This window comes from Protopterus annectens, chromosome 2.part0 (assembly GCF_019279795.1).
Source record: "Protopterus annectens isolate FY-2018-M chromosome 2.part0, PAN1.0, whole genome shotgun sequence".
In the NCBI taxonomy this organism is placed as follows: domain Eukaryota; kingdom Metazoa; phylum Chordata; order Ceratodontiformes; family Protopteridae; genus Protopterus; species Protopterus annectens.
The window spans coordinates 985,090,427-985,105,845 of record NC_056728.1 but is presented as its reverse complement, the minus strand read 5'-3'; the positions used below and the strand labels follow the sequence as shown (position 1 = coordinate 985,105,845).

At 44.3% G+C, this 15,419-nt stretch overlaps 1 protein-coding gene across 8 annotated transcripts in view; it reads right to left on the bottom strand.

Annotated features, from left to right (window-relative positions):
- The window catches only part of MPDZ (multiple PDZ domain crumbs cell polarity complex component), a 3,829,210-nt gene that overhangs the window by 3,667,669 nt on the left and 146,122 nt on the right, over positions 1–15,419 (bottom strand). For 7 of the 8 annotated variants that reach the window (XM_044061234.1, XM_044061239.1, XM_044061240.1 and 4 more), the window contains exon 3: positions 3,031–3,200. In XM_044061234.1, coding sequence (XP_043917169.1) covers positions 3,031–3,200 — 170 coding nt within the window. The remainder of the gene's footprint in view (positions 1–3,030; positions 3,201–15,419) is intronic. The other variant, XM_044061235.1, reaches the window with a different exon arrangement.

Sequence of the window (15,419 nt, the reverse complement as noted above, 5' to 3'; positions counted from 1 at the left end):
GATGAATATTCCTGAGTGTCACGAAAGGACTGTGATTTCCGGAACCACATCTTCTTTTGCCCCTTTTGGTTCCTGGAATAGGACTTCTGGGGGTTAGAGAAGCGGATTCCGACGGCTGACAAGGTCTTTCCGTCCTTCTTACTCTGGGTTACTGTGTCACGTACAGTCTTCCCAAAGAGGGATGATCCATCAAAAGGGGTGTTGATGAAAGATGCCTTAAAGGGGTCTGCAAATTGACACAGCCTGATCCAAGCGTGATGCCTCAAGGCAATGCCTGTACCAGCAGTTCTCTCCATAGCATGAGAGAGGAGACGCATAGAGGTATTTGTCACTGATTTCAGTGTAGTCATCTTCGCAGTAAAAGACTGCGTGTCCTGTTGCGACAGAGACTCTGGGGGCAACTCAGTTAGTTCCGATATAAGGTCTCGCTGCAGTCGGATAACATGTGCCAAGTAATTCAGAGCATGAATAAAAAATGTCGCTGACGAGTACATGCACTTCCCGAAACGATCCATCAACCTGGACTCTTTGTCTGGTGGATGAACTGAGGAACTCTCCTGTGCCAGTTCCTTCTTTGTGGCAGCTGCAACCACCAAAGCGTCTATCAGGGCTCCTTTGGACCATACCTGCCTGTCTGATGGCGGGGAAAGAATTTTGTCTGGCCTTTTGGGTATAGGCTCTACAGTATCAGGATCCTTTCATGCCCTAGTGGTAATGAGGTCTACCAAAGGGTCCGCTGTTGGGGAGACCCAGGAAGTAGATGGGCCCACGCCAAAGGCCTCCAGGAATACGGTCTCATCCACAGAGGGTTTGGGGGCTGACCAACCTCCTCTTTGGCGGAGGATCTCCATAATGTCTCTGAACGAGACGTCCTCAGTAGGTGATCTGGGGAACCCTCTCCTTCATCCAAGTCTGTATCAGTGGTAATGGACTGTGGCGAGTCCAAGTGCCTCCTCTTACACTTGCGCTTACAAGTTCCTCTCCAGTGGGACTCTCTGGAGAGGATTCGTAAGCCTCCGAGGTTCCCTGAGGGTTACAACCTGGGGTTGCTTTGGCATGGGCTGTCCCTGAGACAGGGTAATGGGAGCAGAATCCAAAATCAGAGGGGTCTGGGTAGGATCCGAGTAGGTGAGCCGTGGTCTCAACCCCTGGGAGAGAACCCTTTCCACTGCCTCGGATGCCGATGGAGAGCACACCTCCGTAGAATGCAAGGAAGAGGCTCTCCCCGGCACCGAAGCAGGGATCGGAGCCGACGGAGGGGTAGTCCGGGCACTGAGGATGGGATCCGAAAGAGCGAGAGCTCAACTCTCAGGTCAGACTCCCCGTCCACGGCTCCGAGAGTCTCCTGGATTGGAGATCGGATCCGAGGAACTCAAGGTGACAGCCGGCGTCGAGGAAACGAGAACCATCGGCACCGACCCAACAGCTCCGAAAGGTCTCGGACCCGAGAACCCCAAAGCGTCGGATCGGGGAAGGAGCAACAGGGTGGAACATAGTTGAAGAAGGAGGACCCTCTCCAATGGGAGAGGGCCCTGGTAAGACCCCCATCTGAAGGATGAACCTCCTCATCAGCCTGTCCATATCCAGGTCGGAGAAACTCCGAGTCGACCTGGAGGAAGCGACCGACTCTGGTCTGGGCCGGATCTGAGGGGAGTGCCTCGGCTATGATGGCTCCGTCGAGAAACAGGGAGAGCGGAGCCAAGGAGAATGAGACCTGGGTGCCTTTGAAGAGGGGCTGGTGAAAGACTCCCTGTCCGGCAATCTTTTTCTGGGCCTGTCCTTCTCCTTGTGGCGCTTCTCTTTATCCCTTCTGTCCCTACCTCTCTGGGACAACTCCGATGAAGCAGGCCTGGCGGGAGGTTGAGTCCCTGCCTGCACAGCGTCACTGGCTGGGGAGGAAACCGAGGCAGACTCTAGGGCAGAAGCTGGTATCAGACCCTTAGCCACAAGCTTGGCCCGGCGATCCTTCAAAGCCCTAGGGTTAAAGCCTGAGCAAATGTCGCAGGATGCAGACAGATGGCAGACACCTAAACATAGAACACACAGAGTGTGGCCATCGGCTGGTGAGAGCTTGTGACCACACTCAGTGCACTTCTTAAAAAGAACCTTAGGCTGTTCAGCCATATTAAAGACAGTAAAAGACAGTAAAAACCCTAACGGCCCACTCACACACACACTTAAACAGGGACTGGGCCTAGGCGGGAAACCAGTATCACAAACAAAACACTTATAACTTTATTTATTTTATTTTTTACAACAAACACGACGATCAAATGCGAAGGGAGGAAAAAAGGGAAAGGTAATCACACTCAACTATCACAAAAAGACCAAAAAACCTTACCACCTTGCTTAGAGCTCAGAGACCACGATGCTGACTCTTAGAGCGGCAAACGAGATCTGGGGCTAGATAGGAGGAAGTGATGTAATACAGGTAAGGGGGGAGCTTGGAGCTCAGAGCTGATGCTTGAAAAGTTTTGCCGGCTCGGATCCGAATTGGATCTGAATGAAGTCAACTACTTCAGATCAGTTATTCTATATATACAATACATAAATGTTACAAGAAACAGAACAAGCAACTAAAATGCTACAAGAATAAGCTTTTATTTAGGCAAAAACGTTAAGTTCTAGCCTTTGTACTGACCGTGGGTATGTGTCGGCCTGTAAAATCTGATGTGTGTCCCGAAAATGTCCCACTTTGGCCATTTGAAAAGGTGGCAACCCTAAGGTTGTATTATGGGGTGGAAAGTACTGGCAACAGCTGTGGCAGATATGGAAAACAGAGTTGAAAAAGGATATGGAATTTTTCCCTTACTAATGAAGAAAACAAGCTGGGGACAGATATCCAAAAAAGACATGGTGTAGACATTCCAATACATTTACAAAATGACCAAGGGAATGTTGATAAAAGTAAAGGCAGCAGGGAACGTTTGTTTAAATAAAAAGGCAGGACAAAATCCCCAGTTAGCAAACAAAAATGGATGAACGGTTTTGCACTCGAGGTGCTGGGAGGACAGCCTTCCTCCATCCTACCTGGTCTCTCAGTTGGTGCACTGTGCTTTGCAGGTTCATTATCTGATTGAAGAGAGGACTCTGCAAAACAGACTTCAGAAAGCTCAATTTTTCTTCGTTGGCCACATCACCACGGTCTTTCAATTTGGCCTGCAGGCGTTCCACTGCCAGTAGCGCCCGCTGTACATCTACTAAAAAAAAAAAGAGAGAGACAACCCAAGTTAGAATTAAATATAGAACACTTAATTGCGTTACATGGGTGCAGTTCAAATCTCATTAAATGGGAAATATAAAACAAAGTGGCAATACATGAAAACTTCTTCAGGTTTTAGTTAAAACTTTTAATTTATTAACATATCAACTCTTGCTAAAAATACACACACATATACATAAACATTGATAGAAATAGGAGCTCAGAAAGTGAATATAGCTGATAAAATATTTAGTAAGATATAAAGTTTCATTAAAAAGCAAGTTAAAAACAATCGGCAGAAATATAAAAACTATTCCTTACTGCTACAAAAAATACTTTTATATGATATATATTGAATCTTCCAAAAACAACTGCATCAAAAATCATGCAAACAGAAAAAAGTTTCACTAAAAAGAAATTTAAAAACAAACGCAGAAATATAAAAACTATTCCTTATTACTACAAAAAATACTTTCATATGAGATATATACTGCATCCTCCAAAAACAATGGCATCAAAAATCATGCAAACAGAAATATTATGTTGATAAATCAAGAACCAACAGGTGTAGAGTTCACGCCTGCACTGCCACTGTTCTATTAACCAACAAAAAAAGCTTGTTAAGAAAAAAGAGGAGCAACAAAGTACAGTTTTGTACCTACCATAAATGTAGATGTTCGAGTGCTAATACAGCTGCAGTAATCACATATGGGTTCTCTGCCGTCAGGCGGTCCCTCGGTCGGCCGAATTCCAAAGTCTAGGTCCGGCGTCGGTTGTTGTCCCTTCTTTCCTGACGTCAGTGCGACAGGGGTATATAAGACACGGCTGACGCCATATTCTTCAGTCTTTCTTGCCCCAGATGTCAGGTGCCCCCAGAAGGAAGGCAATACATAAATAATATGTATATAAATATATATTCAAGCAATGCAATGTAATCAAAAAACAGTAGTTGCAAGCAAATACACCATAGGAGGATAACCCAAATTAGGTTGTATGAGGAGGTGTTAGCCACTAGTCCTTTACCAAGAGGGGAAGGAGGGAGGGAAATCTGTACTGCAGCTGTATTAGCACTCAAACATCTACATTTATGGTAGGTACAAAACTGTACTATGTTCATCGTGCATACAGCTGCAGTAATCACATATGGGTGGAATCCCAAAGCTACGCACAGGGTGGTAGGCACTAGGTGGAACTGGGATGAGCCAGAATGCCCTGCAACACAGCAGTGGCAAAGCCTGCTCTAGTTTTGGAATATAAAGGCAGGTGGTAGTGTTTTGTGAAGGTATGCACAGAACTCCAAGTGGCTGCCTTCAAAATATATTTGGTAGGAACTCCTCTGAGGAAGGCTGTAGAGGTAGCTGTGGCCCTGGTGGAGTGGGATCTGATGCCTGTAGGGACAGATTTCCCATGATAGGAGTAACAAAATCATACGCAGTGGCCTATCCATTTTGAAATTGTCTGTTTGGTAACAGGCTTCCCTTGAGCTCCTACAGCATAGGACACAAAAAGTTGTTCTGATTTCCTGAAAGGTTTTGTTCTGTCCAAATAGTAATGTAGCGGTCTATGGATGTCTAAGGAATGTAGCAGCCTTTCCCCTTTGTTTTGAGGATTGGGGTAAAAGGTAGGTAAGTGTATGGCTTGATTTAAAGCTACCCTGGATACCACTTTAGGCATAAATGATGGGTTGGTTCGAAGGGAAACCCTGTCCTGATGGAAGATGAGAAAGGGCTGCACAGCCATGAGGGCTTGTAGTTCCGAAACCCTACGAGCTGAGGTAATGACCAGAAGGAAAGCTGTTTTCCAGGACAAATATTGCAAATCTGTTGAGGAAGCTGGTTCAAAGGGAGGCAATGTTAATTTTTCCAGAATGTAATTAAGATCCCAGGTTGGCGCTGGTAGTTTCCTTGGTGGTCTTATATTCTTAGCCCCTCTGAGGAACTGTCTTAGAAGTGGGTGAGAGAATAACGGTGGATCCGTGTTGAATTCTGCAGAAATGGCTGAGGCATGGATTTTTATGGACGAAAATGAAAGTCCACTGTTCAGCAGCTCAGCTAAATACTGTAATACCTGAGGCAAATTCAGTTTTCTAGGGTCCTGGCCTTTTTTCTCATTCCAAGAGCAAAACCGTTTCCATTTTGCGGAGTAAGCCTTTCTAGTAGATGGCCTTCTGGCCTCCAGAATGACGTCCTGCACCTCTTTGGGGAGTAGGGTCCGTTGTGGTGTTAAGGAATTTTCCATGCAGCGAGACTGAGTGTTTTCAGCTGACTGTGAAGAGTTTTGTAGCTGTGCTGAGTCAGCAGAAGAGGCATTAGAGGTGGAGGCCAGGGAGGAGTATGTGTTAGGCTCCTCAGGAGTGGGTACCAGTGCTGTCTTGGCCAGTCTGGAGCAATCAGTATCATCTTTGGTCTGTCTGCTCTTGCTTTCAAGAGCACCTTGGGCAGAAGAGGCAGAGGTGGGAAAGCGTACACTGTCCATGCTGTCCAACTGAATGAAAGGGCGTCCACCCTCCGGGCCTTTGGATGAAAGGTCCTTGAACAAAACTTTTCCAATTGGTGATTCCTGTGGGAGGCGAAGAGATCTATGTCTGGCCTCCCCCACGCTTGGATTATCTTTGTAAACACCTGAGGATGCAACTTCCATTCGTGCGGATCTGTCATATTTCTGCTTAGATTGTCTGCCAGTGTGTTTTCCAAACCTGGCAAGTATTGTGCTTGAAGTTCGATTTGCCATTCCAGAGCCAAGTTCCAAAGTGTCATGGCTAGTCTGCACAGGGGGTATGAATGTGTTCCTCCTTGTTTGTTTATGTACCACATTACTGTGGTGTTGTCTGTTCTTATCAATAATTGTCCTGGATGCAGGAGGTCCTTGAATGCTGTAATTGCATTTATCACTGCTAGCATTTCTTTTTGATTGATGTGAAGGTGCTTTTCCTTTTGGGACCATTTGCCCTGAATGCACCTGCCTGTCATGTGCGCCCCCCAGGCATAATCTGAGGCGTCTGTTGTGATGACTTAATTTGCTTGAGGCTTGCAGAATGGGAGACCTGTGTTTGCTTGACATGCTTGGGCCCACCACAGAAATTCCTTTTGCAAACATGGAATTATTGGTATTATTGTTTCCAAATCATGGCTGTTTTGAGACCATAGGTTTTTTAGGTACCAATGAAGTTTTCTCATATGCAACTTTGCACATGGGATTAAGAGAATGCAAGATGCCATGAAGCCCAGAGCCTGCAGGATTTTCCTTGCAGTAAGCCTGGTACAATTTGCTAGTATTTTGAAGTACTGAGTTAGTTGCCCTTGTTTTTCTGGCGTAAGGTAGGCCATCTGGGTGTTTGTGTCCAAGTTGGCACCCAGGAAAGTTATTTTCTGAGATGGTGTTAGCCTGGATTTCTCTTTGTTGATTGTGTATCCCAGAGAATTCAGTAACCGTGTTGCATAAGCCAGATGTTCCAGAAGTATGTGCTTGCTGTCCGCTTGAATCAGGCAGTCGTCCAAATAAGGGTAAATTTGTATCCCTTGAAGTCTGCAGTAGGCGATTACTGATGCCAGGCATTTCGTGAATACTCTGGGCGCAGTAGATAAGCCAAAGGGCAATGCGGAGAATTGATAGTGGATTGAACCTGCAAGAAATCTGAGGTATCTTCTGCAGCTTTGTCTGATAGGGACATGCAGGTATGCCTCCTTGAGGTCCAATGTTACCAGCCAAAACCCCTTGCCCAGCATGGGAAGAAGCTGCTGTAATGTGAGCATCTTGAATTTTGGTACGAGTAGAAATGTATTTAGGATGGATAAGTCCAAAATGGATCTCCAGTCGGTTCCTTTCCTTGGTACCAGAAATAGTCTGGAATAAAAACCTTGACCTTGTTCGTGAGTAGGTACCTCTTGAATAGCTTTCATGTCCATGAGTTTTGAAATTTGTAATTGTGCCTCTGCCCTTTGATTGTGTGGCAGGTTTGGCATGCCTCTCATTTTTGGAAGAGTGTGAAAATGAAATCTGTAGCCTCTGTTTATAATGTCCAGGATCCATTTGTCTGTTGTGATAATATGCCAATTTCTTGTAAATAATGCCAGCTTTCCTCCCAAGGGAGCTGCCAGCTGAGACTTGCTTGGCATGAAAAGGAGGAAGTCATTGGGTTTGTTTTCTGTATTGTTGTGCACTGTCTTCGCCACCTCTTGGTGCTGGAATTTGCCATTGTCTGCCTCTATATGATCCTTGAGATTGTCCTCTGCCCCTTGAGCACCTGTATCTACCTCTTTGGGGCTTGTCCGTGGCTGGAAAGGACCAGTTTTTAGAAGCCCAATTTCTGCTAAAATGAGGTGGTTGTACCTGTAGAAAAGCCTTGACAGTTTGCATAGATTTAGCTTTTTCTTCCATTTTCCGTAGTATCTCCTCAGCATTAGCACCAAACAGTACATCCTTTTGTAAAGGAGCATCTAGTAGTTTAGCTTTAACATGATCAGGCAAGCTTTGTTCCCTAAGCCAGGCATGTCTACGAATGACTGATCCTGTAACAGCAGCTCTACTTGAGGCCTCTAAGGCATCATAGCCACATTGTAAGGTGTGTTTACCCACTTGTTCTGCACTATGCACATATCCTGCAATTCCTTCAAATCTGGTTGTTCAGGTTGAGACATTTTATTTCTTAATTGTGATAACAGAAACTGCTGATATTTTAGCATATGAAACTGACAATTTAAGGCCCTCATGGCTAGGGTGGCCGAGGTGTATACCTTTTTTCCCCACCTTTCTAAGGATCTAGATTCTCTTTCGGAAGGTAGTGGATTCCTGGCTGTAGATGCCTTCATTCCCTTGGGGCCGTGAGAAATGGTTTCAGGGTCAGCATTATGGCTTTTGAAAACAAATTGGTGAGAGTTGGGAACTCTGTAGTACCTATCAGGTTTGACTGGGGCAGGAGGCAGGGAATCCGGATTGAGACAAGCCTCCGAGTAAACATCATCAAGTATGTCCAAGACAGGAGGTATAGCCAGAGGTCTGTGTTGAGGTAACAAAAGAAATTCCCTAAGCCTTTTCTTGGAATCAGAAAAGTCTTGGCCTTCCCAATGGAAGTGTTCCCTCAAGGTGTGCAAGGTTTCCCCAAAAGAAAAGTCCTCTGGGGGAGATACAGAAGGAATGGACTGTTCTGCATCAGAATCTTCATAAGGAGAGTACGAGTGTTCCTCTACATCAGAATGTTCTGAGAAAATGGAGCCCTGTTCAGAAGAGGGAGAATCTTCCTCCACTCTGGGTCTCTTGTCTGGAGGGGGTTGGGAACCCCTGATGAGAGTAATTAAATCCTCAGCCATTTTAAGCATCTGCTTTTTAGGCATGGGGCCTGGGGATGGGCCCTGAACAACATGCCTCTTGGGGTGCATGGCAAATTTGGACTTAGTAAAGGCCTTAATGGAAAAGGAAGATGAGGGCCTAAAGACACCCTGGGTGGAAGTGGACCTGTCCACATTAGGAGGCTCAACACTCACAGTGGCTTTGGTGTTTGTAGTCTGAGTAAGGGCCGAGGTACCTGCGGTCTCGGGTACAGAAGACACCGCCAAGGAAGTGTCGTCGGTAGTCAGGGACTGTATTGGTGTCTCACTGAGAACCGGACCACGTGCAGCCGGTTTTGGCGTGGTGTCGGTGGAGACCGCGGGCCTCGCGTGTCGGTCCTTGTCCTTGTGTTTTTTGGACAAAACGGTAGTCGGAGTCTCCGACGACATTTTATAATCAAATGCTTTACCAAAATAATGTTGGGCGAACTCCGCCCGACGCTTAATAGTGCGTTTATTGAAAGTTGCGCAAAAGCGACAGCCCGAGACGTCGTGGTCTGGGCCTAAACAAGGTATGCAGAGGGAATGGAAATCCTTATGCGGTATTTGCTTCCCGCAAGAAATACAATTGTTAACTTTGTCTGACATCGGTCTGAGGCAAGAAAAGTTTCCCCAACGGGGTACTTAGCTTTAAAGAAGACATTGGTTTCCAAATTTTTCGTAAATTCAGGAGCTGGCCGACCGGCACTTGCGAACTGCTTCTGCTTTGGGCACCGCGCGGCAAAAAAGACTGAAGAATATGGCGTCGGCCGTGTCTTATATACCCCTGTCGCACTGACGTCAGGAAAGAAGGGACAACAACCGACGCTGGACCTAGACTTTGGAATTCGGCCGACCGAGGGACCACCTGACGGCAGAGAACCCATATGTGATTACTGCAGCTGTATGCATGATGATCATCAGTGAACCGGGTCATTTGAAAACTTCAGCTGAGATAAGCTAAATTGGTTTTATTTTACGATTTATTAAGCTATATTTCTGAACTTGAATTAATAGGTCTTTCTTGCCCACCTCCTAATGATCATCAAGCCAGCCCTCCCTCCCCCATCAGACTCAGCCCATCCATTCCTCCATACAAGGTTCGTACCCAGTACCACATGGACGCAAAAGCCACCCTGAGATAGCTAACATACAGTCAGCCATGAGGATTCTCTGCCTTCACTAGCATCCTGGTAACTGAGGGCATCTGTTATGGCATAACCCTAATTAATGGTGGTGAGGTGAGCACCTTCTTACTGTAGGTATCATCTATAAAGGCTAAGTGTACATGCGTATGTACACTTTTACAGACAGTGCCAAAGGTTACCGTCACTGACTTCAGCAGCTACAGCCCACATCGTTCATGTAATGCCTTGCTGCTGCTGCAGGAAAATACTTCACTTTTGCCTGGAATCCCTACCCCCAGCCCCAAGGATGGGCATGTCTATCCTCCAGTACCCGTACCACAAAGTGCCCAAGTCACTTGTTGCACCAATGGTGCCTTGGTCACAGTCAAGGCTTTATCCTTCTATCCCACTGGTTCTGGCACTTATTTACTTTCTAAGAACATGTTGGTTTACAGTTTACATTTACTATTTCTTTTAATGGATTACAAAACGCTACTTTTCAATTCTGATTCTGGTGTGTTGCAGACTTGCCCATGATCACAGACTTAGATCTGTAGACTCTGCAGATCTTAATGTATGATTTACACTTTTGGCATATTTGAAAATTAATTTTAGAGCATATTTGTTTTACTTTTTTATCTTTTGATATGCCACAGGTATACTATACTATACTAATTTAATTTCTTTAACTTTGCAGTGAAAGCTGAACTTAAAAAGATACACACACACACACACACACACACACACACACACACACACACACACACACACACACACACACACACACACACTATTTTTCCATCCAGCACCACTACTTGTAGGCTTTCCACATGCCAGCTTCCTGGAATCTCATCCTCCCAACTCCCTGGCAGGTTCACTAGTGTTCTTAAGCTGGGAGAGTCTTCCTTCTGGGTGTGTTCCTGCACACAACAACACAACAGACCTCACTTCCGCATGCAGGTGTCAAGGTCAGTACCTCATAGAACTGTGCAATGGGATAGGCCAGGCAGGGAGCAGTCATGCTGCAGACTCATGAGGGATTTTCTTAATACTCCCTTTTCCCCAGCGTGTTGGGCTTGGCAGGCAATGGAGGGTGACTGTGTGTGTTCCCTGGGGGAGACAGAGTGGTCATAGTTCTCTGTCTTCCTGCTCCAAGGCTGGTATAATATCTCTGAGTTATGATCTCTGCCACAGCTCCATCACAGAAATGCCCAGCAGACTTCCACTTCCCAGGGATGGGCATGCCTATTTTCCCTGCCTCACCATCAACCAAATGAGCCATTCAGGCTGCATGGGCCATAGTCACGGCTTTATCCCTCTATACCACCAGTGTGGTCATATTTTACAATATAACTTGTTCAAGTTTCAATTTTTAGTTTGGCAACTTAACTTCTGAAGAGGAGTTTAAAAGTAAAAAACATTATTTTTGTGTCTGGTTTTTTACAGAAGAGGATTGAATTTTAAATGCTTGTCTATCACCTAAAGACTATAAAGCTCAAGAGCAATATAACATAGGATACCTCATTTAAAATACAGAATTACTGGTCCTTACTGTTGTTGGGTTTGATACTGTTTAAAGTATGTGAGTGTTAACTACTTGCCCACAACTTAAATACCTATAAGTTGGCTGATACTTGATAAAGCAGGAGTGAAACCACCCACGAGAAATAAATACCTAGCTGTAAATGAAAAAGGAACCGTAATGGGTTAAAATCTGGCAGTACAGTAAGAAGGAAAGGTATTGTGCTGTGACTGAGGAATCTTTGGGGTGACCAAAAGTTTCTTTGCCCTCCGGCTCCAACCTGATGCCCTGACTGATGGAGTATCCTACCCACGGAGCCTACTCTATTCCTTCTAGGCTATATCTACCAGTCTTCTGCTCCCTGTGTTGCATCTGCTTGACCCAAACCTGGGGATTCAATAAACTTCATGCAGGCTTGGTGAGCAACAGCGGTAGTTACATACGCATGCCACACACCACATTTAAACATAAACAAGCGCAGTTTCATGGCTAGCAAAGCGTTGCTGGCAAGGAAACAGTGTATACAAACATGGACAGTAGCAATCATGTGAACCTGTTTACCTATGAGCAAATTACATCTGCAGGATTGTGCAGAAAGCAACAATGACTACCTGGTTTATTAGTAATGTAATGTATACAGTTCCAACACATTACATAAAACTGTACACAGTGCAGAGTTTTGTTAAAATCTGTGTCAGGCAGGAAGCTATAAGCTACACCATACAAGGCCATCCATGATGGGTATGTTATACAACATGGTCTACTGGAGAAGGTAATGATAGTCCATTCAAGTATCACTACCAAGAGAACCTTAGATGTGTCAAGTTACTACTGGAAGATGAGACCCTCAAATCTGAAGGCGTCCAACATACTACTGGAAAAAATATATCTAGCTGCCGAGGCACTCTGATATGAAAAGAAAGTCTGATTTTCTAAAGAACTATACAACATTGTGACTTGAAATGTAAGAACTTTGAGCTAAGGTACACTTGATGTGGCCAAGGATGACAAAACAAGAATAAACACTATGGCGTCTTGGGAATTAGTGAAGAAAAATGATTGCTTTTCCTCACATGATAAACAGAGTTACCATGGTTGTCACCTCACAGTAAGACGCTGTCTGGTTCGATTCTCAGCTAGAGTGTCTTCTGCGTGGAGATATGCGTGAATGGGCATACCTTCGTTAAAGGATGTGTGTCAGGGCTGGCAACTCGGCACGTAAAAATCAACTGCCAATCATTAGCGGACTGGAGTTCCGATGTGGTGACCCCTAACCGGGAAAAGCCGAAAGATGCATACATACATACCATGGGCAATAAACTTGCATTAGAAATGAAGTACCCCTCATACTTATGATGTCAAACATTGTGATTGGGTACCACAAAAAGGACTGAGATAATTTTATCAGACTCCAAAGGCAAGCCATTCAACATCACTAATATACAAGTTTATGCTCTAACTATAGATGCAAAAGAGGAGAAAGTTTTATGAAGATCTGCAGCACCTTCTGAAAATAACACTAAAAAGATATTAAATTCAGAATACATGATTGGAATGCTTAAAACTGGTAGCTGAAGTACAACCAGAACAACAAGCAAGTTTGGCCTGGGAGTTTGTTTGTGTCTTTCTGCTTTTCCTGGTTAGGGGTCGCCACAGCGGAACTCCGGTCCGCTAATGATTGGCAGTAGATTTTTATGTGCTGGCTTGCCGGGCCTAACGCACAACCTTCAACGAAGGAACGCCCATTCATGCATGTCGCCACACAGAAGACGCTCTAACTGAGAATCGAACGGGCAACGTCTAACTGTGAGGCGACAACGCTACCGCAGCATCACCACCGCAGTCAAATTTGGCCTGGGAGTAAAAAATGCAAAAAAAAAAAAAAACTGAAAACTACATCCAGAAGAAATTTGATGGAAGAGCATACCTTTCAATCTGTTAGTGAAAGAAATATGAACAAAGCCTAAAATAATGGTGGGACAAAGATCCAAAATCAAGGACAGAATTTAACTCATTACAATCAAGTGCACCACCAGGTGTTTCTGCAGATACCTCCTACTGCAACTCTAGGTGTCAAACATTGCTTGTTCATATTTGAATGAATAATTCCAAAACCATACTACATACAAGGTATCATAATATTTTATCTTGAAGCATACATAATAGCAAACAGAACTGTACTGACATTTGACCTCCATCAATGAGTATTTTTAGAACTGTATAACCTTATTTTTTAAAGGTTCAAGCCACACCCACTGGGAGTTAAAGGTACACTCAAAAGAGCTGTAATGGAGGGAACGAGTTAATTATTGCTCTTGTGAACTTATAAAGTTGTTAGAATATCAGGTTTTGCATAAGCAAAGAAGGATATGAAGTCTGAAACTCAGTGTCTATCACTATTTAGTGACAGATACCCTAATGATTTAGCAAAAAAAAAAAAAAACACAAATTTTATGAGGAACACACCAAAAATGTAAAGTGAAAATCTGAACGATTGAGAGGTATGTGGAAGAGCAGTCAAGTTTATAAACAAAAGTATAGGAGCTAAAAAGGGGTCCAATCTTTTAAAGGAAGCCTAAATTAAAAACTGGAGTCTGCATCTCTTTTAAGACTTAACACGTTTAGATGAAGAAATGCTCTGCCTTGCAAAAACACTGCATATCACTTGCTATTAGCAGAAATGGACATGCCAAGCTGTTAGCTTGATACAGCAAACATCTACATGAGATTTTTAGATGTAAGGGGCAAAATGGGCTTGCTGGGTTGCAGACATAATGGTTTTTGGCTCTGTGGAGTATTGTTTTCTATGAGAGACTTTTCATTAAGGAAACGGGGATAAGCACACAGGAGGTCACTTGTAAAAATATTTTTGGCGACTGACAACCTGTAGGAGAAGAAAGAAAGAATACTTCTTGCACTTCATATCTGCCAGAGTTGTTAAAAGGTCGCACTGCAGATTACCTTACAGATAACGTTTTAGCTGATACAGCATTTGTAGTGAGGCATTAAGAAACTGTAATTAGATTTACTCACAAGACATATGACCCCCCCCCCTCCACCACTGAATGTGATTGGCAATGAAGTAGTTAGACTACATAGCCTACTGCCAGACTCCCATGGCCTCCTGACACAGCACGTAATATCATGAACTCTTCTAATGGGTCTATGTCATATCAGCGAATGGCCACATTGTCAAACGTATCATCTCGTCACCAATGCAGGCCGTCTAATCATTCTAACTGAGATAGAGTTATGGCAGGGATCAGAAAATTTGCCTTTTTACCCACTGTAGTGCAATCTCGGAGTTGACATATATATATATATATATAAAAGTGAGGAGTAGGGGGTGCAGCTCCTCACATGGGGGGGGGTTGACTGACATTTGACAACGTGGCCCTTCACTGATATGACATAGACCACTTCTACTTGATGATACACCATAGCATAGCTGTGGTGTTACAATGTACAACTATCATTCCTGTGGAAGTGGATATTGAAAAGCTGGTATGCATCTTCAATATGACACTGTGAAGGTGCAACTCCTGAGATAAACGGATACCTTGAACTCTGTTCATTGTACTGCCCCCTCCCACACACCAGAGAAGAAGTACCTTTGTTCCCTGCCTGCTCTTACTTCTCCCTCAATTAATTACCCTCCTATATCTTCACCTTCAATTTTCATTAACTGTCATTCTCTCTATCTCTACCTCACAATTTCAACTCTCCCTCAAACTTACCCTTCTTGTTTTTCAGCCTTATTCTATACTAACTCCTTCTATTCTATATTACTCCTCCTCCTCTTCTCTCCCTACTTGTTACATTTGCCTCCTCTCTTCCCCAAATACTTAAATTTTGTTTTTTCCCCTCTCTCTCTACAGTACTCCACCCCTGAAGGTCCTGCTCTACCTCCTGAATTTTACAGACCACCTCCTGCAAAAGCTCAGCCACCTCAACTGGACTTATTCTGCTTACTAACCTGGAATCTCCTTTGAAAAGGAACAGTCAGAGTGGAATCCCTAAAGAATCTTTCAGTGAATGTATGTAGCCTTATACCTATCTAAGCTTCTTATTAGTTAGCCGGTCCTTCTGCGAGCGTGACACAGCAGCCTACTGCAGACCGAAAAACTCTCCCCTCTCAGTAATAACTACTGATCTCTGGCCCCCTATCCCGCTTCTGTACCCCTCTGAAAACGTACCTTTCAGACCCTTTTGTTTTTTCTCTCTACCTAAGCCTTTGTCCATTTGCTCTACTCTTTACTCCCTAA